The 27803-nt window shown below is 43.0% G+C and overlaps 1 protein-coding gene across 1 annotated transcript in view; it reads right to left on the reverse strand.

The window, feature by feature from the left end:
- Positions 1-5939: 5939 nt before the first annotated feature.
- KL (klotho) overlaps positions 5940-27803 on the reverse strand; it is a 47189-nt gene continuing 25325 nt past the window's right edge. The window contains exons 2-5 of the mRNA XM_083169808.1: positions 18732-19242; positions 16221-16489; positions 12490-13600; positions 5940-9000 (exon numbers count right to left, since the gene is read on the reverse strand). Of these exons, the coding sequence (XP_083025934.1) occupies positions 8666-9000; positions 12490-13600; positions 16221-16489; positions 18732-19242 (2226 nt within the window). The 3' untranslated portion in view covers positions 5940-8665. The remainder of the gene's footprint in view (positions 9001-12489; positions 13601-16220; positions 16490-18731; positions 19243-27803) is intronic.

Raw genomic sequence — 27803 nt, forward strand, 5'->3', positions numbered from 1 at the left:
ATATTGTTTAACCAGCTATATCTTCAGAACCAACTGACCCATTTACATGAGTATCATATTGAAGAACTTTTGAGTGGACTTTAAATGATTTTGGTCCCGTGAAACTGGACCATTTGGTTTCAGAGTAATCTGCCCTCAAAGAACATGAGCAGCCATGAAATTACATTTCAGAAATAGAAAAATTGGTTTACCCGCAATGTCTCTGATACCAGGTTGGCCAATATGGGTCAAATGGTTCCGGATTGAAGGCCGATTTGGGTTTGAATGAGATCAACCACGAGCTTCTGTAATGGGTGGGGGGAACGACTGGCAGCCGTTGGATCCTGGTGGGGGTTGGAATTAGTGAGACCCATGTTATTGGGGGGGGGGGGGGGTATGTGTCTAGCGAGGCAGGTCTGGGCCCCAGCCCTCAGCTACAAAATGAGTTATGTCAGGTGCCCCCGCCCCCCCCCCCCCCCCAAATATGCCACTGCATTCTAGTGCCTAAACTGGAGGGGCCCGGGCAGCTGCCCACAGCGGTGCCAAACCTCTCCCCCTGGGCACCCGCACACCGCCTCCCCCTTCCGGTGCTGCCGGCCCCCAGCCAGGCACGCACAGTGCCTAGGACACACAGAGGGGCTTGGCACTCTGCAGGCTGTACAGCACTGTCAGGAGTCAGGCTTCTGCATACCAATCATTAGTGTGCATTAGGCCGCACGTGTGGGGGTGTTAGATTAGGCATGAGGGGGTAGTTAGGGGGAGGTATAGGCTCCTGGGAGGGAGGCTTAGGCATCAGAGAGGGGGAGAGGATAAATATACTTAGTCAGGGCTGCAACTAGGAATTTTGGGGCCCAGGACTGATTTCCTGTCCCCCCCCCCCCCATCTCCCCCCCCCCATCCCTCCCCCTTCATCCCCTTCCCCTTCACTTACCACCCAACTCCTACTGCAGCACTCGTATACGAGCTCGTATACCGGTAGCCACTCTGATTGGCTAATGGTACACAAGCTCTGATTGGCTCAAAAGCTGGTGCAGCATTTCAATTGGCCACCGGCATTCTGCATTGAAGAATCAGGCAGCACAGTGGAGGCAGGTGGGAGGTTGCGGTGGGAAAAACGAGCTGCCGGGCCCTTCCAGAGGCTTTATATTATACTTTGTGCCATATGTAATAGCCTCCCAATTGCAGAAAGTGCAGATTTTTCCAGGATTTAAAGTTGCAATTTTGTTTAAAACCTAGAAGCCAATACCCCAAGTTAGCCCCCCGCTGGAATTCTCTGTAGTGAGGGCTGTTGCCAGATATCTTCTGGCAAACGCATGGTCTGAGGAATTAGCTGGGAGATTTAAAGCATCCATTTTTTTTCAAGGCACTTTCAGCCAGCAGTAGACCATTACATATGGCACTTTATCTTGGGGTATGGATCATAGGATAGACAAGCATTAGGTCTACAAGCTTTAGGTCCAGCACTGAAGGTTGACATGCATTACGTTTGACATGGCTGAAGCTCGACATCGGGTTAGGTCGACAGGGCCATTAAGGTGGACACAAGCATTAGATCGACAGTCAAAAGGTCAACATGTGTTTGTTTGTTTTTTTACCCAAATATCGACACATTCGACATGGACAAAAGTGCACCACGTCCCCTCGCATGGCTCGCTGCACTCGGCACAATATTTTATTCTCCCACCATGCCCTAGTGGATGGTAGGGCATGAAATCCAGCCTGTCTGCACATGTTGCCTCAAAAAAAAAGTGAAAATGACATGTCGACCTTCCCCATGTCGACCTAATGCTTGTGTTGACCAAACCTCATGTCGACCTTCATGTATGTCGATCTTCAGTGGTCCACCTTCCCCTTGTTGACCTAGTGACCATATACCTTGTCTTGTGATCTATTGATTACTAATTTGATAAATAATCACTCAAATGATTATATAAAATTGTAAACTACACTTACAATATACTGTAAAATATGGGGGGAGATTTATAATCCTTGGAGATAAAGAGGAGAGAAATTACCAACCAACCAGCTGCTACCTGATAAGTGACAGAAGCTGATTGGCTGGCACTTTCTCTCTGCAAATTATGATAAATCTCCCCTATAATATACCTCTACTAGTGACTGTGTAAACACAATATTACCATAATATACTGTATGATACAACAGAAAAGCAATATAAAGTCCAAATCATTCGACCAAGAACCATTGGACCACTGGACTGAAGATTAGGTATCGGGGAAAAGGAAATAAATGTACCGCAAATACTGCGATAATGTTACTTTGATTCGGCAAACCAATCAGATTCTGCTTATTTATTTAGCACCTTCTATAATGTAATTATTATAATCTGATCGGATAATACACATCGTATACCGTGTTCACACTGCGAGTATGAACTACACAGCATTTACCCGGCATTTAAATGCCAGGAGCTGCGGCGAGGGACCCCCTTTCTCACTGCTAGGCATATTACCAGGTGACGCAGTTCCACCAGGTAATTTGCCTTTTAACATGGTTTTTTGGGCAGTGTGAACGGGTCAACCCATGTCTGCATACCCAGATCTCACACACGGGTAAAAAGAAGGGTTTTACCAGTGTATGAGATCCGGGAATGCAGACACGGTTGACCCGTTCACACTGCTAAAATACCGTATTAAAAGGCAAATTACCAGGTCAACATGCTAGATCCGGGAATTTGCCTGCAGTGAGAAAGGGGTATTAGTACATTTCCCCCATTGTATCTCATCAGGTAGGTTACTATATCCTGTATGTCACATTGACATGTACCCTGGTCCAGTGATTAGCCATCGTCCTCATCATCTTATATTTATACAGTGTTGGTATATTTCATTGTGCATTATATTAGTAAACAGGTATGGAACACTAGTGTTGGGCTATGACATTGCCATTTTACTGTACTCATTAGTGTGTAACTATATAATAATGCGGGATGTCCGTTATGTCTCTGACAAGCATTGTGGGGAAAACAGCCGCCTGAAGGTAAGTGAGTTGGCGTGTGCGAGCAGAACATCAACAGCAATTGAATTACCTCTTAGAATAGACACAAAAGCAATTTCCTCATCGCATAAAAACCTTCTGATGAAGGCAAAAGTATTTATTTAAATATCAACACTTCATGCACTTTAAAGCATATTGGTTAGCTCAGTATTTGGTCATATTCATTTTCCATTCTAACTTTACTTGCTGATTACACTGTGTACTGCTCAAGCACCGGAAATCTCAGGAATACATTAGTATTATCATTGTAACATCAGCAAGAGCAGGTTGTTGTGTATTGTAGTCAGTCGTACAGTGTATTCTATTCAGTGTGTTACTGAACTTTACCATTACAGTTGTGAAAATAAGGAATTTGGAAAGGCGGTTGTTCAACAGAACATATCATTTACTATGTAACCTATGTAACATACAATCCAATGATTTGCAAATAGGGTACTCTTTACCTAGCACGGCGCCCATCACATGCACTAAAGTAACGGGTGCGACGCGACCGACGCGATGCCCGCGATTTCCCATAGGGATCAATGTTAAATTTTTCAATGGACGCGATTTTTCAGTTCAATGCCTCAATGCCCGCGATTTTGCCATAGGAAACAATGTTAAATGGGCCACAGAGCCCAAATAGGCACCCTTAGCAGTGATATGTCCCCCACAATTGTTAACGACACCCCACGATCAACGCAAACCCGAAGCGTGGCGAGCGCAGCGGTTCGCGTCCTCCGACCTTTTCATACCCCCACTATCCACGTCGGCGTGGAGTTGAGAATAGAATAGTGTGGCGAGCTCAGCGAGCCACCGAGCCCGAAGCGTGGCGAGGGGACGCGGATGCCTGTGAAGCCCGCGAAGGGCCGCGTTTACCTGTGAAGGTATCCGCGTCCCCTCGCGGGGCTCGCCACACTATTCTATTCTCAACTCCACGCCTACGTGGATAGTGGGGGTATGAAAAGGTCGGAGGACGCGTACCGCCGCCGCCGCTCGCCACGCTTCGGGTTCGCGTGGATCGTGGGCTGTCGGTAACAATTGTGGGGGACATTTCACTGCTCAGGGTGCCTATTTGGGCTCTGTGGCCCATTTAACATTGTTTCCTATGGCAAAATCGCGGGCATTGAGGCATTCAACTGAAAAATCGCGTCCATTGAAAAATTTAACATTGATCCCTATGGGAAATCGCGGGCATCGCGTCGGTCGCGTCGCACCCGTTACTGTAGTGCATGCGATGCCCGCGATTTTTTACACCCGATGACCGCGATGGACATCGTGGGCGCCGTGCTAGGTAAAGAGTACCGCAAATAGTATAAAAAAAAAACTCATTTTCTTTATTGTATTTTATTTTGCTTGTAGCTTTTCTCAAATGTGCTTATGAAGATCTAGCTACAATTTAGGTACAGTAATTTGGCTAGACAATATACCAGTGGTTCCCAAACTTTTTTGAATCATGGCACCCTAGAGCATCAAAATGTTTTCAATGCACCCCTAGGCCAAATGTTTCTTATTGAGAAATATAGGAAAAAATATTAAATTAAGTACATTGTGTGTATATGTCACATTTATGTGGTGAGGGACAGGATTTGCTCCTGTTTGTCCACATATATTATGATTGGCAGCTACCAGCACTGGTTTTGCCTGTTACAGTGACCATTAATAATATGAATTGATCCGGGTCCACCAACCCAAGGCACCCCTGCAATTGTCCTGAGGCACCCCAGGGAGCCTAGGCACACAGTTTGGGAACCACTGCAATATACTGCATAAGTCCACAGCTTTTTTCATAATGTAACCACTAGGTGGCAATATTGTATTCTCATTAATGTAAATTCATGTTTATTTGTACTTTTTTTTTTTTAAGTCTTTAATTCTGTACTCCAAATTTCTTTTGAATGATCTCAGTTGTATTTGTAGGCCTTTATATTCTCAAGATTGTTACATCAACCAATGCAAAACTTATATTATCATTCTAGCCATTACGTTCCTTTGTATTTGTTTCTAAATTTAAATTTTCGAGAATTTCTGCCCATTATTTGGGCCTGTCCTCAGAATCACAGAAAAACAAATATAGTTATAGTCTTATTAATACATGGAACAATTAACAATATATTCTAAAAACAATAATAACACATTTAGTTTCCAGTGATTTACATGTTGTTTGATATAAATTCTGATACATTTAAAAAAAAATGTGGTACTCTTTACCTAGAAGGGCGCCCATCGCGGGCATTGAATGCACTAAAAAATCGGGTGCGATGCGACCGACGCGATGCACGCGATTTCCCATAGGGAACAATGTTAAATGTCTCAATTGACCCGATTTTCCTGTTCAATGCCTCAATTGACCCGATTTTTCCATAGGAAACCATGTTAAATGGCCCACAGAGGCCAAATAGGCACCCTGAAGTGTGAAATGGCCCCAACAATTGTTAACGCCACCCCACGATCAACATGAACCCGAAGCGTGGCGAGCGCAGCGAGCCCGCGAGGGGCGGCGGTACGCGTCCTACGACCTTTTCATACCCCCACTATCCACGTCGGCGTGGAGTTGAGAATAGAATAGTGTGGCGAGCGCAGCGAGCCACCGAGCCCGAAGCGTATACCTGTGAAGCCCGCAAAGGGACGCGTTTACCTGTGAAGTTATCCGCGTCCCCTCGCCACGCTTCGGGCTCGGCACTATTCTATTCTCAACTCCACGCCGACGTGGATAGTGGGGGTATGAAAAGGTCGTAGGACGCGTACCGCCGCCCCTCACGGGCTCGCTGCGCTCGCCACGCTTCGGGTTAACGTTGATCGTGGGGTGGCGTTAACAATTGTGGGGGCCATTTCACACTTCAGGGTGGCTATTTGGCCTCTGTGGGCCATTTAACATTGTTTCCTATGGAAAAATCGGGTCAATTGAGGCATTGAACAGGAAAATCGGGTCAATTGAGACATTTAACATTGTTCCCTATGGGAAATCGCGGGCATCGCGTCGGTCGCATCGCACCCAATTTTTTAGTGCATTCAATGCCCGCGATTTTTTTTACCTGCGATGACCACGATCAAAATCGTGGGCGCCGTGCTAGGTAAAGAGTACCAAAAATGTAATCAGATCTTACAGCAGTCATCGTCTGTGTACTAAACTACATGCTGTGCAATAGCACTTATACACAAATGTCCAATCTGAACAATGTGGAATTGTGGTAAAGTGCAGTGTGGATTTACAGTCGGAGAAAAGGAAATACTGTTATAAATATGTGCAACAGAAATGTTGAAGGTTAAAAATCTGCAGATAATAATATTCATGTAATGAATGGCATAAAACACATAATAATACATGCCAGTAGTAATCTTCCTTTACTATGCAGCGGTAGCATAGAATAATGTATACCAGTAATAGTCATTTGTTTAATGTTTAGGGGCTCATTTATCTTTTAATTATCTGCTAAATCTTTGAAAATGGTTAGCCGCAAATACTAAGTATCACCTGAATGTATCAGGAGGGAATCTCCGATCCCTGCTGCGATCCCTCCTGCAGCGCCGCTGGTCGCATCCCCCATAGGTTACTTCGGGTCCCTGGGCTACTGCCAATTGTAGCCTATATTAGGCTATAGACCACACTGCCGCCAGGGTATCAGCCCCCTGGCATCAGGCTGAGCGCATAGCAGAGATGGGCTCCTTTTGGCCCTGGCCCTGCATGTGCAGGATGGTACATCCCTGCGATAGTATCGCATATTACTATGCAATCCTGTGCGGAAATATTTTGCCCAGATCCCAATGCACCTTCATCCATTATCTCATCAGAATGAATCACTGCTCGTGTACCTTACCCTTTTGTAGTCTCCTCGGTGTTCCCGATATAAATCATTCCGCAGTATGGAGCAATATCAGCAAGCCCTGCAGCAGTGCGCCTGCGTGAGCACCTAAACTGAGTGCCGGTGGGGAGTGACAACGCAGCGTTGGGTGGGCATTGACCCGGTGTTGGGTGGGTGGTGGTCCAGACAACGGAGGCGGGTCCCGGCGGCTGTGTGCCATCACACGCAGCAAATGCAATGGGAAAAACGGCGGCCTACCGGCTACATCCAAAAAATGCAATTGTTTTGGTGTAGATGTTGCTATTACATCGTGGGATAGGAACCTGGAATGTGGGGTACCTTACCCTGTGCCCCCCCCCCGCATACTAGTGGAAGGACTTGTAGTCCTGCGATTTCTTGCAAAACTGCAACTAATGCTGAATTAGGTGACATGGAAAGGTCAGTATCAACTTATTGACAGACATTCTGAGAAAATTACTCATGCCTGCAATGGTGGAAACATTTTCCCCCAGAACACTAAGCAAGCACTGTTGCAGGGCTTGTAGTTGTGCATGTACAGCAGGGGGTGGCAAACCTGTGTTCACAATCTACCAACAGTTCATGTTTTACAGGCAGCCTGTGGATCTATAGTAGGAATGAATGCAGCAGATTTGAAAATGTGACCGTTAGTAATGACTACATTTGTGCACCAGCTAGGTGATTTAGAAAACGTGGACCGCTAGTAGATCTCGAGGACTGGTTTGGCCACCCCTAATGTACAGCATCACAAGTATGTCCTGCATACTGTATAACATCTAAAAATTGAATTCAGCCATGGGTTTCCCCTAGCAGCCACTACTAATGTCCCTGACACTATTGTTGATCTGTAAAAGTTGGAGCCAATTACCCACCAGTATATTTTTAGAATGTGGTAGGAAACCGGAGAACACCAGAGGAAACCAACACAATCACAGGGAGAACTCACCAATGCCATACAGAGCTGTGGTAGGATGGAATCCAAGACCTCAGTGTGTGATGAACTGTGTAACATAAACAATGGCCACAGAGCCGGAATAGTAAGAGTTAAGCAGATAAGAACTATTACAATTAGATAAGTAAGCGCAAATGAGATGCAGTGAGAAAATATGAGACTCCTTAGCAGGAATCGGAGCATCTCTGGCGACTTATATCTGTAAGGTCGGAGCAACACTATCGGGCAGAAAATAAAAAACTGAAAGCGTACAGCAGATCTCCAGTCCGATATAAGAGAGATTGGAGGACGTCTCTCCTATTGTCACTCTACTGTATCACTCTTCTAGGTTTGGTCTGTCAAGGGAAGTCTACATAAAAAAGCAGATCCTACTGTAGTTCTTAGTCAACCATTATGGGGGTCATCATCAGAAATGAATGATAGCTGGGACATTGAACTTCTGCTGGTCTCTTATAAGGGGTGAGTTATGATTTTCTTAGGTATGAGACAGATTGGAACAAGTATTTGGCTAGCAAAGAAGAAGTAATTAAGTTGTGCTTATGTTTGTTTTTGTGTATGCTGAGAATCCGAGTCTACATTCATTATAAATGACTTACACATCCTATGAAGCTTCTAAACAGTATAAAGCGCAGTATAAAGTAGAGCACTACGAAGCACCAATCGCATGGTTCTCTACTATAAATCCATTCACAGTATTGTACAGTGCGAAGAAGCACTAATCTGACTGGATACTTCTGTAGTACTTCAGGCTCCCCTAGTTGGCTTTGGCAATCGCCAGGCACCCTTTTAGCAAGAGGTGTTGTTGGCATCATGGGTGAAATCTCAGAGAGCTGGTCCCAATCCTACAGCTGCCCATAGCCTGGGGCCTTCTATCCCCTATCTCTTCCTAATAAGGTTTCTAGGTTTGCTCTGTCTTATACTAATATTTCCTTTGGCCCTTTTTTGAATAATATGTGATCATAGAAACAGAGAGAACAAACGTAAAACAAACAAAAGCCACAAAAGCAACTAAATATTTTCTGGTCTGAAAATGGTGGCAGTCTGAGCACTCAAGGATCTCCTCTGGGCAAGGGGACGGAGTTGTTCCAGGGCCTGGAAATCCATTATTGTCTATGATGGAACTGTATAGGACCATTGAGTTTTTAGACTCATACTTATTGGCGACATATTTGAACATGCCCAACTGGGGATCCATCTTGTCAGTGAAGGCGTACGCAAAGTATCCTCGGAGATCCACTCCATCTATCACTGTTGCTGAAAGATGAAATACAATATTCTTATTAGTGTTTTCTACTCATATTAAAATGTTTCTTATTATTATTATTATGATCAATTCTATAGCATCACCAATTGGCAGCACTGTACAGAGAATCTTCATATCAGTTCCTGTCCTGTTGGAGTTTGCTGTCTGCATTCCCTAACATAAAAGCACACATTTCATATGGTCATTTTGTCAGGCAACTAGAGGAAACTTATAGAAGGTACATCCGGTGAGATATGCACTATTTTCAGTGGCGTAACTAGAAATTTACCTCCCTCCAGCCAAAAAGTTTCTGGCGCTCCCCCCATCCTGAAAACACATGAAAATTATGTCAGAGTGACCCAAGAGTCGCGCAGGGGTTGGGGACCGCAGCCAACTGTAGAGCCACAACCCCTTTAATCAGTGGTGTCTCAGGACTCGGGGCAGCCTAGCACAAGCTGTAATCAATAATCAAATCCCCAGGACAAATCCCTCTAATTTTACGAAGCCTGTGTGCGGCAAAAGATTTTGGCTGTGCAACTTTGTGCAAATTAAAATTTTTGTGCGTCACTTATATATAACTGGAAAATGACGTTCAGCATTTGTGTTAACTTTACTTCAAAATGATATTAAACATTTAAACATTCAAAATACAGCACACAATGTAGTTAATGGGTGAAACACACATTAATTGAGTCCACAACTGCAAAAAGGGACCACTGCTGCTTTGTGCACTCTGTTGTAATGTCTGTGCGCACGCTCGTCGAGGTGTGTGCGCGCGCACGTGCGCACAGCTTAGAGGGAACACTGATCCCGAGCCCACACCCCACAGGAGAGATTACATGAAAAACATCCAGCCTGGATCAATTTCCCTCCTCCTCATGGGGCGCACTAAAAAATACCTGCTGCAGCAGGCAGAAACAGCAGTGACGTGTGAATGCCTGGCGGCGCATGTCAATCCTCACTAACAGGTTGCCTGATGGCCAGGAGGAGTCCTGGCCATCAGGCAACCTGTAAGTAAGGATTGAAATGCGCCGCTGGGCATTCACACGTCGCTGCTGTTTCTGCCTGCTGCAGCAGGTATTTTTTAGTGTGCCCCATAAAACCCGTCAGCACTGGCTCCTCCAAGCCCTGGAGTAGCCAGGGCTACTTTTGCCACTGACTATTTTTCTATTCAATTTTGCTTATATAAGCAAAATCCAATCAAAATCTAATAGAAAATTGAATGGTTTTTCTCCATTCGATGAAGATCTAACCCCAATGCGCGCTCCCGTGTAGAGTAAATCGAATAGAAAAATAGTCTTGACAGGCAAGACTATATAGTACAGATCTGTACTACATAGTCAAAATTGAATGTGAACACTGTAATCAACCCAGATCTAGATACAGACCCAGATTAAATAGGGGTTGGATAGAAAGTGAAATCTTACCGTGTACGCACCTTAACACTGTACGCAAACTCTATACATATGTACCAAGACCAGATTTGAACTCTTGACCTGTGAGATAGCAATGCTAGCCACTATGCTGTAGTGCTGCCCAAAATACTGTTAACACAGTGGTTTGCATAGCTGTCTGACAAAACTGGGGCCAGCTGGGTATGATCCAAATTCAAGATGGGATATGTGTGGAGTTTGTATATTCTTCCCATAAATTCTATTCCCTATAGGAAGAAAACTACAATATTGGCTTGGGGTATCTTCATTTGTTTTTGGGCTATAACTAAGTACATCTGTAGTCTATTTATTAGGGAGCGTGTTGGGCTGGTCACTCCACCAGTTTGGTGAGAAAAGTGATAAATTATTGAATAACCTTCTTTGATTCATTGATTCATCTTCTTTTAATAGAGGGCATAGGGACCAATTCAGTCCTGCTTACACATGTCTGAATTCTGGGGGACTGCGCATAGGCACAAATGCATATGTGCAGTCCCCCGCAGCGAACGCCTTCAGCAATATTTTCATTCACTGGGGCGCTCCCTGCCTGTTTTACAGGTAGTGGGCACACCAGGGTGGGCACCCAGCGTTTCCTGGGCATGCCCACAAAAATGGTTGGCGCGCCCATACAATTGCTGGTGGGGCCTTAGGGAACGCAGGTGTTCCCCTGCCTGCTCAGGACAAGGGGATGACGTCACATGACGATAGAATGGGGCAGGCTATAAATCGAGTTGCAATATCATGTTTGCACAGTGCTTTTTCTCTTTGATGAATACGTGTCTCAAAATCTGCTCTCGTTTTCTACTTTTGTTTTATCGTGCGTATGTTTTATGCTCTTTATGTTGATTATTCACATTTTCACCCCATTTCTAGTTGCATTCTATACAACAGTACAAATGTAATGGTGTGTCCTAAATCTTCCCCTGTCAGGTGCTATCGCCAAATCTACATTAGCACCTGACGGAAACAATATTTAATTGTGGGCTTGGCTTACCTTGGTGTCACTAGGGGACCTGCTCATTATTCACTATGGGCCCATTACACATTCTGAAATGCTAGGATTCCACATTTGTTTGTTAAGGGCACATTTTCCCCCCCCCAAAAAAATGTATTGTATATTTTATAATTTAGGTATTCTGCATGTAGCGTATATAAAGAGACGAAAGAAAAACAGAAACACAAACAAAACTGACATACTGTAAAACAAAGAAACATCTTGTTATAAATCCAATTTGTCAGTTTTACATTGGCATATTTCTTATTGAAGTCATTAAAGAGAAATATTATTGTAACAGTCGTTTAATGGTGTAACAGCAAAATATAAGTTGTATGGAATTATTCCCAATTACAGGAGTAAAGGGAACAGTGGGAGATACGGAGTAGGGAGATATAAAGGTGGTGGTCTTTTCTTGGCCAGCTGGGAACACTAAATATATAGTAATATATCTGGGTTGTTACGTATGTGTTGGGCAAGTGGTTCAATAACAAAGGGAAAAAATGAGAGGGGATAAGGGGCAGCCTTTTCTGGTGCCAATAGTTATTGAGAATGGTTTGGATAGGAGACCGGTACCACTTATTTTTATGGGCTGTCTAGTATTCAGCAAACTTTGAAAACATTCAGATTGTTTGCAGTAACCAAAACCAGCTGCAAATGACGTTGATAGCAAGAGCCTCGTTCCTTTCTATGAGAAGGAGGTCTAGGGCTGTACACTCTGTGGCCATGTCCATCCATGACTCAAATCACTCTTGCATAGCCAGCCAGAAGGGCACCCATACGTAACACTGATACCTATGTAGCAATGTTAGGGATCTCGGGGTCAGCTGCTTTTTGGAGCATCTATCAACTCACTGGAACAATACTGAATTGCTCCAGGACTTAAGCATCCACCTTCGTAACTCGCCAACTGATAAATAGCCCTCTAAAACCCCATAATGGCTTGAACCAAACAACAATCAAGAAGTTTTAAAGGCAGCGTACAGTCAGTACCTGTAGTGTAAAAGAAAAGGATGTGAGGTTGTGGTAGTGGTGTGTGAATAATTTAGCAAAGAATATATATATTTTTTTACCTTTTAAAGCTTCGTTAATGTAGTGCTGCATGTAATAGATCCTTAACCTATCTTCCAGGTGACCATCGTCGATTCCATTTGCCAGAATGTAAATTGGGATATTGCCATACTTGGATTTTATCCAGTTTAAAATTTTTCTCAGTCCCCAGGGAACCACAGCATTTTTTTGTGTGGAGTGTAAGAAAGTCATATCTGTAATAAATTGGGTTTCAAATAAACGATCATATCGGTTACCATTCACCATCTCCCTTTGCACAAGTTCCGTAGTATAATGGGTCAAAGCGAAAAAGTCAAAAGTCCCTCTGATCATGCGCTTTTCTTCTTCGGTGAAATGCGGCAAATTAGTGTCAAACATGAGACCGCTGCTCTTCAGGCTTAGCCATTCACGCACCAATTTGGGGTAGTCTCCGCTGAGGAATATTGGCTCTGCTAGTCGACCGATGTCATATTCTAAACTCCTTTCGCTGGTGTTGTTGTCACTCCTAGAAAAGGGAGAAGCTGGTTCTACCCAATCAGTGTGAAGAGCCAAAGAGATTTTGGCTTTCTGCGTTTTTCGGAATTCTTTGTCATACAGGTGCCAAACGCTAGCATGGGCCTTCAGGAGGTTGTGTACTTCAGCTGAGGTGTGGTTTCTCATTAGGGGCTCATGCATGGTTATCCAGATGCCCACATATTTTCCAAGTTCCTTAAAACATAGCCTGGCATACTGAATGAAAGCATTGACAGTGCGAATGTCCTTCCATCCTCCCATAGTAAAGAGGTTTGTAGGCATTCCCTGGTGCTCGGCCATAGGCTGCCATAGAGCAACCACTGGTGTAATATTGGCCCGGACAAGTTCAATGAGGAAACACTGGTAATAGTGTAAAACGCTGTGGTTGATCTGGGAAGTGTTTCCATGAGGAAGGATTGAAGTCCATTTCAGCGAGAAGTAAAAATGGGAGACGTGTGTTGAGCGAAGCATAGATATTTGTAGCCTAATAGAAGCATACTCAGTACAATGTGTTTTTCTTCTGGGCACTTTAAGGCCTTCTACTTTAGTAAGAGCCTTGGTCTTATTCATGTCCCATATATAGACACTCGGGTCATTGAATTGGGATAACGTTGTATCAATCTGCGTGAGAAGAAATAAATGTACATATAAGAGAGCAGAAGAAAAACCTGTGGTTCCCACATTTTGTGAATGGCACCCTGGGGTCCCTCGAGGCACATGAAGGGGTGCCTTAGGTTTCTGGTCCAAGATCTGCCAAAATTATTTATGGCCAAAACCAGTGTTAGTGGAGGGAGACCTAGCCTACCCCGTCTCTTTACTTTTCTTTTTGCCCCACTGGGCCTGTGGAACTTTGCATTGAATCTTTGTCTTCTCTGTGAGGAGATAGGATGTAGCATGCCACAAATGGGGGAGGGGGTTGTGTCTGCCAGTCAGGTAGCAATGATTAGTTTGTTCTAGATCACTGTCAGAACATGCTGATGCACTTCCTCCTCTTTCCCTTCCTCCCAGAGTCCACTCAGTCATGATTCATGCAGAGAGTAAGCTCTGCTCCCACCAGGCGGAACTTAATGAAGGTTAGCAGCAGTCTCTGGAAGGCAGGGATTTTTTTAATGATGAGGAGTGCATGCAGCTGCTGGCCACAGTAAGCTATTGTTTTTTTTCCCATTTAAAGTGCCATATCATAATATAAGAAGATACGGATTCCCTGCCTTTGTTGTGGTCAGGGAATCCAAGCAGAGAGCAGGGGCCTATTTAGTTTGTAATGGTGCTTACCTGGTAGATGCCGACACCACATGTGCCACTTCCCAGTGGCACATACCTTCTGCATAGTTAGACTGACAGGACATGGACTCACCCTCTCCAGTAGTGGAGATGGCCATCCAGAACCCTGTGTGCCATACATATCATGCTACAGTATGTGCCTGAGTCAGATGTGGTGGCAATGGAGAAAGGATTTCCTCTGCAAATGCCTCCTGGTTTTACTCACACAGAGCCACAGTACAAATGTATATATGCAGTAGCAGCAATGTATGGGGCATTCCTGGTTGGTGACTGGAAGGTAACACGGGGGTGGCTTAGTAGACACATGTAACTTTTGTGTTTTAAGGGGAGTATTGCAGACTTATAGTTGTTGTGATCATGCATGCGGAACCGTTTACATAGAATGTCATATTCAGATGGCCAATCGGCATCTGCCATACATCTAATGCTAGTTTCCGTGGTGCGTCTCAGATGCAGCAAGTGGTATTTCAGTATCAATGGACACCGAAAGTGAGCACCTCAGTCCTTGCATATTCGGACCCTTGGCTATACACCAGGGAAGTGCTGTAGTGCCATTGCAAAAGACACAGATACGGTTTCCCCAATCTCAGAATCAGGCTCTATTTGGGAAAGAACAAATTTCCCTGCTAGGGCCATACTGTAACAGCAGGGGAATCTGCTAGCACAATAGAGACATACAGAGGTTTCTGTTGGCATAACATAATAGTGGCATGTAAAAAGAGTCTGGTGGCATAACAGTGGCATACGGGATAGCTATGGCATGCAGAGGTGTCTGGTAGGATATTAGTGGCATGCAGAGAAATCTCATGGCGAAATAGTGGCATGCAGAGAAGTATCATGGCATAACAGAGGCATACGGCATAGCTGTGGCATGCAGAGGTGTCTGGTAGGATATTAGTGACATGCAGAGAAGTATGATGGCATAACAGAGGCATACGGCATAGCTGTGGCATGCAGAGGTGTCTGGTAGGATATTAGTGGCATGCAAAGGAATCTCATGGCGTAATAGTGGTATGTGGAGGAATCTGATGGCATAATAGTGTCATGCAGAGACGTATGATGGCATAACAGAGGCATAGGGAGATGTCTCTGTACTGTCCATGGAGGGGATCAGTCTTCTGTTCTATGTGCCGTATATCACAGTGTCTGCACCAACACACTTGGGGATTTCTCTTGCCCTATTTATTTGCCCTTTGTTGACCCTTGTCTCTGTCGGTCTAATAGGCCCCACCTCTATATTCAATTTTGCTTGTACTTAATGTTATTGCTTGAAAAAAGGCGTCTTAATGAATATAGCCCTCATCAACTCCATAGTCTGAACCCTTTGTTTCACTAATCATAGCTAAACTCATTTGATCCCCCCCAAAAAATGACCCAATGTTAAATACGTGTTATTTAAGGATCAATACTAAGAGCCAATTGTAATAGGGTGTGAGAATCAGAAAGTGAGACACTTTTCGGGGAGTTTTCCAATTTTTTTTAAAGCAGCAATCATTTACACTGAATAACCTGCTGCATAACTATAAACACATTATTAGTGTCACTGTGGGGTCTGTTTAGTAATTAGAACAACCATTTCTCTGTCTATTAACCCTTTGAGCGCTAAAAAAAAAATGGTGAAAATAGGTGTGAAAAATTGGCAAGCAAAGATTTAAATTCATCATTATGAACTGTAATGTTTACCTTATATAGAAAATATCTATTTAAAAAAAAAAATATTTGAATTTATATTACAAATGTGAGGGACGCTTTTTTAGCAGATATTATGAACATCTCTCTCATGTTGGCACTCAAAGGAATAAATGTCTATCTAATTAATGCCTCCTTCATCTACAGTATTTACATAACCTCAAACACACTTTATATTAGTATATAAGAGTATATAGGTAAAAAAAATAATAGGTTATTAAAAAAAATAATAATAATAAAAAAAAATAATAATAATAAAAGCTTGTATTACCTGTATTGTGCTTGCAGTAATACCCCATGCAAAATTGCATGGAAAAGTTCCTGTTACAGCTTGATCCTCCGGTAATGGTTGAAATCCATTCATCTTAATAAGCTGCTGATAAAACAAGGCTGAGGATTTAGGCATCAGCTCCTGGCTGGGATTTGAAAAATTTACATAAAACAGTCCACGTCTGACATTAAACTCTCTGTGCCACTCAAATCCATCCATGAGAGACCAAGCAGTGTATCCGATAATGTCTACTCCATCCGTTCTAATGGCTGAAAAGGATTCAGAGCAGAACAAGAATTTTTATATTATATAATTTTGGCTTTATTTACAAATAAAAAAAAAGACTAAATAAATTAGAGATGTGCAGGCTCTGATTTGCTCTGATATACTCTGATTTCAAAGCAGGATCTTATTGGCTATCAACTGTCAACAACTGTCATGTGATTTGGGATAGCCAATAAGATCCTGCTTTGAAATCAGAGTAAATCAGAACCTGCACATCTCTAAAATAAATATAATGTTTTCCTAGATTATTTGTTCATTTTTCTGTTCCTAAATGAGCTGATACTGTACCACTCAACGGCCAGTATTCAATGCTCCCGATTCACCGTTTGTTCGGCGAATCGGGCTGTTTTCACTCCTTGCAGTGAATTTTTTTTTACTGAAAATATGATTCACCCTATTCAATGTTCACTGTTCGCCGAAAGCGAACAGTGAATGCCGTCCAGTTCTCCATTTCATGCTCGCTGCAATTCGCTGGTGTATTTCAATGGGATTTTCACTGGGATTCGCTGAGAGTGTATTCAATGCTAGGATGGCGAATTGCTTTCTCCCTGATTTTTGCCATGATTCACCATTTTGCATTCCAAAAGGGGGGGGTTTTAGTGTAGCGCTCCGCTCCTTGGGTGTGGGGTGTGCGGCTGATCCCGATTAGAAAGAATGTGCAATGGGTTGGTTTAAAACAATTTTACTTCAAATGGTGCAGTCACATAAACAGTTAATTTCAAATGAAACATTTGCTGTTACAATTATTATTGCAGTCAATTGATATACATGCTGTTACAATTGACTGCAATAATAATTGTAACAGCAAATGTTTCAATTGAAATTAATTGTTTATGTGACTGCACCATTTGAAGTAAAATTGTTTTAAACCAACCCATTGCACATTCTTTCTAATCGGGATCAGCCGCACACCCCACACCCAAGGAGCGGAGCGCTACACTAAAACCCCCCCCTTTGGCAATTCATTAACCAACCCGGAACGGTCAACCGGGCAGTGAAGCAGCTAGCACCGCACGAGAGGGCAGTGCGCAGACTACCAAAAACCTTGAACCATTTTGCATTCGACATCTTTTTAAGATGAACTGGAAAGTGATCTTTTATAATAAAGGTTTTTTTTTTTTTCTTGGTGTCAAAAAATCAGATTTGTTTTTCTGTGAAGGGGCATGCTATTTGAATTCATGTGCTTGAAGCACAATAATATATATTTAATTTTTTTATTTTATTTTTTACTCTTTCGCCAGCACTCTGGTCCCGATCATTACATATGCAGGATCGGGACCAGTGAGTGCAGCGGCTCCTTATCCCAGCCCCCTGCAAGCTCTTGGGGGGCTCTCCCTGTGTCCCTGCAAGCCCTCCTTAACCCCCTCAGTGTCCAGCGCAGGCAGGGAGGCTTCTCCCTGCCTGCCGCCGTCCCCCAGCTCCCTGCGGCATTCGCGTTGAATTAGGGTGAAACGGAGGGCTGGCAGCGAATGCTCCAGCCCTCCGGAACCCTGCGAATGTGCAGCAAATCCTTAACAGGATTCGCTGCACATTTCGAAAACCAGCATTGAATACTGCACAATGATGTAATCAGCAGTAAAGGGCCCCATACACTACAACGATTTGTCTGACCCTGAAGTCAGATGCAATTTCCCTTGAACTGCCCCTGGACCTTCCTGGGAGTGATTCCATATGATTTGGTACACATACACATCCGCTCGCAGTGTATCAAGGGGATTTGGGCAGCAGAGGGGCGTGCATTAGCCGGGGCGGCGAGGTGATGTTAACCTGCTCGCTAGACTCCAAATATACACAGCCTAGTGAGCAGGTCTGAATTAGACCCAATATACAGTACATGAAGCCAAGTCAGATAAGGAAGCAGTGGGCAGATTTACATCATCACACCACAGCATCCCGAAGGAGGGGTCAGGTAAGTATACTTATTTTCTCCTTGCCTCACCCCCCCCCCTTCTATCCCGCAGCATTACCCTTACCCTCCCCCCAAAGCAGCCTAACCCTAATACTTGCTGTTGTGCCTAACCCTAACCCCCGTCCCCCCCATCATATGCAGCTTTTGTACCGACTAACAAACAACAATTTATTTTATATAGCTTTAGAAACATACATTGATAGATGTACTGTATAAAGCAACCAATCAGCTTCTGTCATTTCATAGACTGTGCTAGATAAATCACAGAAGCTTTATTGGTCTAATTTATCTAATTTTTATGCCTGCATATAACGTACCCTTTAAAGTTTCCATGACAAACTTCTTGAGGTAATACATGTAATTTGCATCTTCCCACTTAGCATAACCTGCAATAGACCAACTGTTCTCCACAATAAATATTGGTGGCTTGTTGTACTCCATGTTGATCCAGTACAGTAGCATCCGTAACTCCAAAGACTCCATCTGTCTGAAACGCATGTCTGGATCCAGCAGTTGAAAACTTAGAACTGGTCCAAAGGAAAGTGCAAAGAAGTCGGCTGTTCCTTTATTGAACCTCTTCTCCTCCTCTGTAAACTCAGGCAGAAGCAAAGATAGGTTGTTCTTCATGGACTGAGGATAATCCCCGTCTATAAATATTGGCTTGGCGAACCATCCCAGAACGAAATCCATCGATTTCTGGCATTCGCGGAAGCTGTGTTGGGTCATGTTCACTGGTGTGATCCAATGAGAGGCCAGCGCTATAGACACTTGTCCTTTTTGCAAAGAGCGGAATTTTCTGTTATAGAGATGCCAGACACGGGCATGAGCCTGTTGTGGGAAACAACACAAACATTGGATACAAAATGTAAGCACTTAGAACCTTCCTCGTTTGGTGTTCTTTGTGCCCCAACTCTAATATAGATTTGGAAGGGGAACCAACTTGGTCATTGCTTTTGTTGCTTCCATTCTGTGCTGCTTTTTGTCATTTTTTAAAATTACTTGTACATTCTCGGTGCCATATAAATATATGTGGAGGCCGTCAATTTACCGACAGTCAAATACTGACAACCACTGGCAGTCAGTCAAAACACTGACATGTTCAAAATGCTGACATTCATTATGCCAACATGGTCAAAACACTGACACGGTCAAATGGCAACATTAATGTAATGAAAAATAGCCAACATGCGGTTTTTATTATTTTTATACAAGTGGGCATAGCAGCGAGCCATGTGAGGGGACTTCATACACTTATATGAGGTCCATGTCGACCTATGTCAACATAGACACCCCTCAAAAAATTCATGTCGCCCTTAAGACATGTTGACATTTTAAATTTTGAGCGTGTCGGCATTTTCACCATGTCAGCATAGCGAATGTCAGCATTTTAACAGTCTGCCAATGTTTTTCTGTACTCAGGAAATCTCACTGAACCCAATATATGTACATTAGGTACGTTATTCTCAAATACAGTATATTTTAATATTTATAAAATGATCACTTACAGTAGGTGATTCTTTCCATTCTATAGGTCACAGGTTCTCAAAGTCGGTCCCGAGGACCTCACACAATGCAGATCTTGCAGGTCTTACAGATTCACAAGTGAAATAATTAGCTCCCCCTGTGTTCTTTTAAAATGTGTCAATGAGTAATGAGTGCACTGCCGGGTGACCTGGAAAACATGATCTGTGTGGGGTCCTGAGGACCAAGTTTGAGAACCTGCTATAGGTGGACCAGATGGTGCCCTGTACTGTTATTTTCAACAGGAATATAAAGAAGTATGGGGCCCATAGCGGGCCATGTCCCCTCCAGGAGGTGCGAAAGCAGGGGAACGCCCAGTGTTTTAAGGGCGTGCCCATTAAACCATTGGGCGTACCCCTGAGTGGGTGATGTCGCATGATGTCAGCGCCTCCCCTGAATTCGGCGGATAGCAGGTGCTGGAACAGTCAGTCCAGGCTGGAAAAATCATTCAATGTTGAGAGCCGCATGAGAGGTGCATGTGTTAGTGTGCACATCCGCTGGCATGCTAGTGAGGGGATTCGGGTGGCGGTTTACCTGTTTCGCTAGGCTGTGAATATACCCAGGTCTGAATCAGGCACTTTGTAAAGTAAATGTAATATATATGGCGTAGTGTTTCTCAATCATTTCCCATCTGTATTCCCCCCGGCTGGACATTTATCTGCATTATTTGTACTCCGAACCAAAGATCAGAATTGCTGTTAGATAAAATGTTGAGGAGACATAGGGGTATATTTATTAAACTTTTTAAAAATTAAAAGAGGTGATGTTGCCCAGAGCAGCCAATCAGATTGTGTGTATCATTTTCTAGGATGCAATCGAGAAGTGATAAATAGAATGTGATTGGTCACTATGGGTAAGTAACATCAACTCATTTCAGTTTTAAAAGCTTTAGTAAATTTACCCTATAACATATCAAAGCAATAAATGCGCTATAAACAAGATTTAATAAATGACACAAGAATACAATAATAAATGGTGGCCTGGCGCATGCCTTCGCAGCTAGGCTGCATAGGCAGGGGGATACCATAGTTATTTGAATGCTTTCCATTTCTGTGCATCAGAATCAACTTTATTGGCCATGTATACTTGCAAATACTTGGAGTTTTATAAATCAATTAGGAAAGGGGATTGGAAATGAGGAGAACCGTGGATTGCTGTGCAACAGCCAGTTTGGTACAGTTAAACAGTGACAGATATACGAACACATACCGGTATAGGCTAGAAGTAGCAAAAAGAAGGGTTCAGAGGGCGCTAGGGAATAACAATCACAAATACAAATAAAATATTTAATAGCAAAATTAAAAAATCAGCACAGTCACAGTCAGTCAGCCATGGCACAGTCAGTCAGCGTCCATCAGCCGTGCAGATCCAGCACGGCTATACTGTAGGCTCAGTTACACTACCGGAATCTGCAGAAGCATCGCCTGTGTCCTCCCTCCGTGTAAGAACACTAGTACTGGGCCCTGAATCTGGCACCGCAGCACTGATTAAAGTCCCAACTCCCTTTGTGTAAGTACAATGCTGGGACCTGAATCCAACAGGGCAGCACTGATTAAAGTACCGACTCCCTACTATCTTGTGTAAGTGCACTGCCGGGGCACCGGGAAGAGTGACAGCCGCTTAACAATTGCTGCTAAGTTAAGGGCCTGTTAGCTCTTCCAGGTGGGGGCAGGGGCACAGACAAAATGGCAGGGTGCTTTCAGTATATTATAAAATGGGTAGGGTGCAACGCCCTGCAAAACTAGGCTAGCGGGAACACTATACACACAGTATATACACAAATACAAACATTCAAACGGAGGCAGCACTCACATGAAATCACGTCCGCAGGTTGGACAGGGGGCACACATAGCCTCTGCTGCTGTCTGCTATACTCTGCAGACAGCAGCGGCGGCAGCAGAGGAGGTGAATGGAATATGAGTACAAAGTCCGTAGGTTACAGTCATGAAATGAGTGTGTAGAGCCCCTACACATATGCTAGAAGCACCCAGGGGGATATAGACGCAGGGGGCACATACCCACCAAGCTGCACAGCACCTAGGCAGTCATCAGCGGTGCCACTGGTCATTGCAGCAGCCAGGTAGGTAACAGTATAAGCAGAGGCAGTACAGTTATCACACAGGGAACACATACCTGCCGAGCTGCACAGCGCCTAGACAGCCATCAGAGGCACCACTGGTCACTGCAACAGCCAGGCAGGCAACGCCTGTGCTCGGCGGAATGCCCTGTGCTGGGAGACCTAAAGCATAGCAGAGAACGCAGATAAGCTAAATCGGGCCCAAAGTGTGCAAGTATGCGCTATACTCAAGCACGAATATTCCCTTTGGCTGGGGAACAGAAAAGACTGTTGGTGTTGATCTATATAACGCTGTAATACATTTCTACAAAGTTTTTCATTTAGTATTGGTGGATATATCCTAAAGTGGCTTATTTACATAGATGAATACATATCTTTGCATGTAAACTACTTCCTTTAGACAACCAGACATCTCCTTGTCCTGTAGCAGGCACATTCCTGTAAAAGCAGGATGTTTTTTTTTTTTGCATGACTTCAGGCCTATAAATTCGTCATTGTGTGAATCACTAGCCTATTGCAATGCAGTTATTCAAGTATAAGATTAACTTCACAAACAGAAGAGAGACCGGAACATGATTGGATTCATCTTTCCACAATGTTGGAGTTTAAAGTTAATCTTGCACAAGGTCTCTGGAAAAATGCCATATTTGTAGCCCTCTACAACAAGTAAATCACATGTCATTTGCCTAGACTCTCAGGGTTGGCTCTATACAAGGGTGGATCCAAAAAATATAAAAAAAATCCTGATGACAGTGCCGGTTCTAGCCTTTGAGGAGCTTGGGTAAAAGTTTCCTAATGTGGAAAAGAGGAAGAGTGTGCGCCGAAGGTGCACTGCAAAATATAAGGGCATGGCTACATGGGAAAAGGGCATTGACACTGAATAGTACCAATTCACATTACACCGCACAGTAGTGCCTGTTATTCACATTACTCGACAGAGTAGTACCCCTTTTATGTAATGCCACAGACAGAGAAGAGGCCTTTATATACTTTTTTGCCACACAGTAGAGCAACTTATACTCATTACATTACACAGGAGAGTTGTTTATACACGTTACACCACACAGTAGAGCTACTTATACATGTTAACCACAGTAGAGCTGCTTACACATGTTATATCGCAGTAGAGCCTCTTATAAACACACATCACCACGGTAGAGCTCCTTATACATATTACACCATGGCCTAATTTATGTTTGTTTGCAAAAGCAAACTTTTTTAATGGACAAAACCATGTGCACTGCAGGTGGGGCAAATGTAAAATGTGCAGAGAGAGTTACATTTGGATGGGGTATGTTCAAACTGAAATCTAAATTGCAGTGTAAAAATAAAGCAGCCAGTATTTACTCTGCACAGAAACAAAATAACTCACCCAAATGTAACTCTCTCTGCACATGTTACATCATCCCCACCTGCAGTGCATAGGGTTTTTCCCATTAAAGGAGTTTGCTTTTGTAAACCAACCTGAATTACCCCCATGATAGAGCACCTTGATAGTGCTAAAAAGCATCCGCGAAGTGTCACTGATGTATCCGATCTGACAGATGTCAAACACATCCGATTTGGCCTCTTTTCATCAGATATTTCGGCCAGATCCAATGAAATCGGATGAAAACTAAATCGGACCTGTGCATGGGGGACTTTATTTGCACCACCTTGCCAGAGTAAACTCCACCCTGTGAAAGTCTTGAAAGGCCTGTGAAAAATATTGCAGATCGCAATGGAATGGGCAATATTTGGTTATAAAACCAAATATATTTATATATAACTAATTATTTATTATAAAAATACCGGATGCCGTCAGGAAACTGATTTTTCCATCAACGGCCAGTAAACCTGTATTACAATTATGGATTCAGAGCAATCCCCCTACTCTTTAATTATTATTTTTTATCTTTCACATGGACTGCTTGGAGGCGTCACTTCAAAAAGTGCGTACCAAAAAATATTTTTAAACATTGGAGAGTTTTACATAGATCCTACCCAGTACTATTTTTCTGGGAAAATAGGTGCAGGAACTCCAGGTCTGAGGGTGGATCAATTAAATAAAAAATAATATATATAATAGAGAGAGGGAGGGAGAGATAGATGTATATATTGTATTTAGAACCAAAGGCACTCACAGGTGACTTTAAAATAAAACTAATCTTATGGAAAGTACATTTTTAGTTCCTGATGATGTCATATTTAATTAGAGGTTCAGGAACTGAGTTCCTGCTGGGTCCTGCTGAAAAATAGCACTGATCCTACCATTTACCACCGAAACACCCTTTGGTATGAAACATACATATTCCTCAATGATCCTCCAATAACATTGCATTGTGATTTTGTGTACTACTAGATATTTAAATATAATCATTGTCTTATTGTATTGTTCTTATGGAACAGCGCTAATATGACTCTTATTGGACATTTAGCTCAGTTGCAGCCCTTGATGATTAAATCTACTGTATATTTATTTTTAAACATGTTATCGACTGCTGAAGCTTCAATAAGAGAAATTGGAAAAAAGTATATTACAAATCGGCAAATATCTGCAAATCCATTCGCAACTTACTCACCATGGAATGTTTTAGGAGTCTGTGCGTAACCCAGAACCTACTCGGCCAATGAAATAGAAACAGGCTGATCAAGACGTAGCTGACGTCTCATGCGCTCACTTAAAAGGCCTGGGTACGCCTGAGGTTTTCCTGACACTCCCAAAAAATGTCCGGTCACCACCCACAAATGCCAGCTTCCAATCCATCAACTTTCATACGGCTTGTGAATAAAAAGACGCTGGATGGCCTTGCTCATGCACGCTCTGATCAGGAACGCATGTGCAGTCTATCAATAATCAGCCGGCCTACGAATTTAGAGCCCAGCGATCACAATAACCTCCTAAGTCTGGTTTACAAAAGCTTCATATATGTCCCTATTATGGGGGTATTGGCCATATTCTGGGGGTTCTTCTGCAGTCCCGAAGGCTGGGAATGTTATGAAAGATCTCCCAATCACTTCACCCTCTCATTTTTTTCAAACATACCCTCTCAAACTGCTATACTGTACTTTACATTGGAGTACCAACCCAAAAATATAGTAAACCATGTTTATTTATTACACATTGCAACCAGAATGAACTAGTCTGTACAGTGTTAGCAAAAAATACAGAGGAAATAAAAGACTTTATAGCATTAGCATTACTCGTACTGGAATGTATTAGCACTGTGATTAATTTTGTGTTGCTGTAGCTTACATGACTGCTTTTACAGATTAACTAGCTAAGTAAATCATCAAGTCAGTCATGTACGGTCTTATTATTTTGTGTTGCTCAACCAGGAAAATGTGGTTAAACTTCTGTACACACAAAAGACAGAACATAATACTTCATGCAGCAAGAGAATGGGTCATATGTTCTAATGGGGTCATTCAGAGACGATTGCAACTGGGTGATTTAGCAGAGCCCTACAATTAAATAGCCGCCGCCCGGACAGAGTGAAAACCCGCCCCCGTGCAAGTCAGTTTCCAGCTGCAAATCCATTCGCTACTCACAATCGAATGATTTTCCCAGTGTGTGCAGTCTGTGCATAACCCAAAACCTACTCTGCCTGTGTGACAGTAACAGGCTGATCGGGGCCAGAGTTGACGTCACACACCCTCCCTGACAACCCCTTGGTACACTTGCGTTTTCCCTGACACTCCCAGAAAAGAGATGGTTTTGCCACCCCAAAGTTCCAGCTTCCTGTCAATCTACTTGTATATGGCTAGCGATCAGAAAAGATGCTGGATTTATTTGTTCTTTGGCCTCTGGCATGCTCGCTATGATCTGTATGTATGTGCAGTAGATCAATAATTGTCTGTTTTGTGAAATAACAGGGCTGCCATCAGGTTTTAATAACCCCAATAAGTCTGGGAGAGAGATAACATAGCAGCAAATCAGCTGACATGTTACACTCTGGGCCGGATGCACTAAGCTTCAAAAGTGATAAAATCCCCCATAGATACCTACTGTATGTGGGATGACTGCTCCTGATGAAGACATGTTAACACGTCGAAACACGTTGAGCCACCATCCATTCCCACTCCAGCTGCACCAGTTACCAGACCACCGGGACCGGCTTAATCATCCAGAGGACTCCACAGTCTCAGTTTCTCAAAACAAAGATCGAGTTGAGTGTACAGAGCACATCAAACCCGAAAATTCCGTCACTCTCACTGAGTAAATCCGGATCCATATGCTGGGTAATTCTCCAGGACATTCTTTACCATCTTCTCCAATATAGGAGCCATACCATCCCATTCTACATTTGGTAACTATTATTTACAGTATTTGGTGCCGTCAATATCGGTACAATTGAACTGTACTATTGAACTGTTCCCCATATCAGCATCACTGGAGCAATATTATTCAAACTGTTTTTAATAATCCCCGTACCAGAGAATTCTCTATATACAAATTTATTGTCAATTGCTTGGTGTTTAATAAATGTATAATTTTTAGAAATTGTATTAGTATCAATATCCGAAATGTGTTTATACAGTTCCTACACAGAATTATTCTTTGTTTATTGTTTAAAATATACTACGTTTGCTTATACTGCCTGCCATGACAATGGAAACTAACCCAAAAAAGTTTTTTTTTTTAATTATTATTATTATTTCTTTTTTTAATAAACCTTTGTGGGTAATACTTTGGCATTAATCTTCCTTTTCAAAACAGCAACAATGCCAGATTCTCCACACAGGATTTCATTAACAAAACCTCACAATAATAATCTGTTTTCTTTGCCACAGTAGTTTGTACAGTATTGAATAAAATGCTTAAAATGTTCAGCAACAATATAGATAGCATGATAGAAAAGAAACCATTTTGAACACCAGGCAAACTTGGGCACTCAAGTATTAACGACCGGATCTGGGCATTATAACGCCCCATGCATAGATTTTTTTTTAAACTTTGCATTGTAAGGTGTAACTACTGTACCAGGCATCTCATTTTAAAGAGGAACTTTCCTCTATAAAAGAAAAATTCAGGCTCCCTCATGGGGCCTACACATATAGCTATGTGTGTAGATGAGCGATGCTAGATCGGTCAGAACGCTCAGCACACATCGCTGCACAGCCACTGAGCGATCTGTCAGGGCCAGTGTTCCCCGGTGATTAACTAGACACAGAGGGCCTTATTCTAGTTCACTCTTTCTGACAAAATCCTTCTTAGATGGACAAAACCATGTGCACTGCAGGTGGGGCAGATGTAACTTGTGCAGAGAGAATTAGATTTGGGTGGGGTTTTACTTCAAAGTGAGATCTATATTGCAGTGTAAAAATAAAGCAGCCAGTATTTACCCTGCACAGAAACAAAATAACTCACCAAAATCTAATTATCTGCAAATTTTACATCTGCCCCCCTGCAGTGCACATGGTTTTGTCCATCTAAGAAGGATTTTGTCAGAAAGAGTGAACTAAAATAAGGCCCAGAGTGATGTAGGGGCATTTTCTGAGCGATGTAGTAACATCGCTACTTGTGTAGGCACCATTAGCGCTCTCTGCCATTAGCTCTTCTAGTATTTCAGTAGTATGGGGTATTATTGTTCGGTATTCACAGACATCACCAAACAATATCTATTACGGGGCTTCATCTATAGAAAAGAGGACTTGTTCAAATGAGGTTGCAACTTATTGAAATTAATAAGGGGAACATTCTGTTATTTTTTTAATTAATGCGATGCAGGCAAACTAGCCACACCTAAGTGACAACCATCCCAAATTCCAAGCTTGCAGGCAGTTTAGTTCATCCTCACATGCTTGCCTA

This window comes from Crinia signifera, chromosome 2 (assembly GCF_055691185.1).
Source record: "Crinia signifera chromosome 2, ASM5569118v1, whole genome shotgun sequence".
Classification (NCBI taxonomy): Eukaryota; Metazoa; Chordata; class Amphibia; order Anura; family Myobatrachidae; genus Crinia; species Crinia signifera.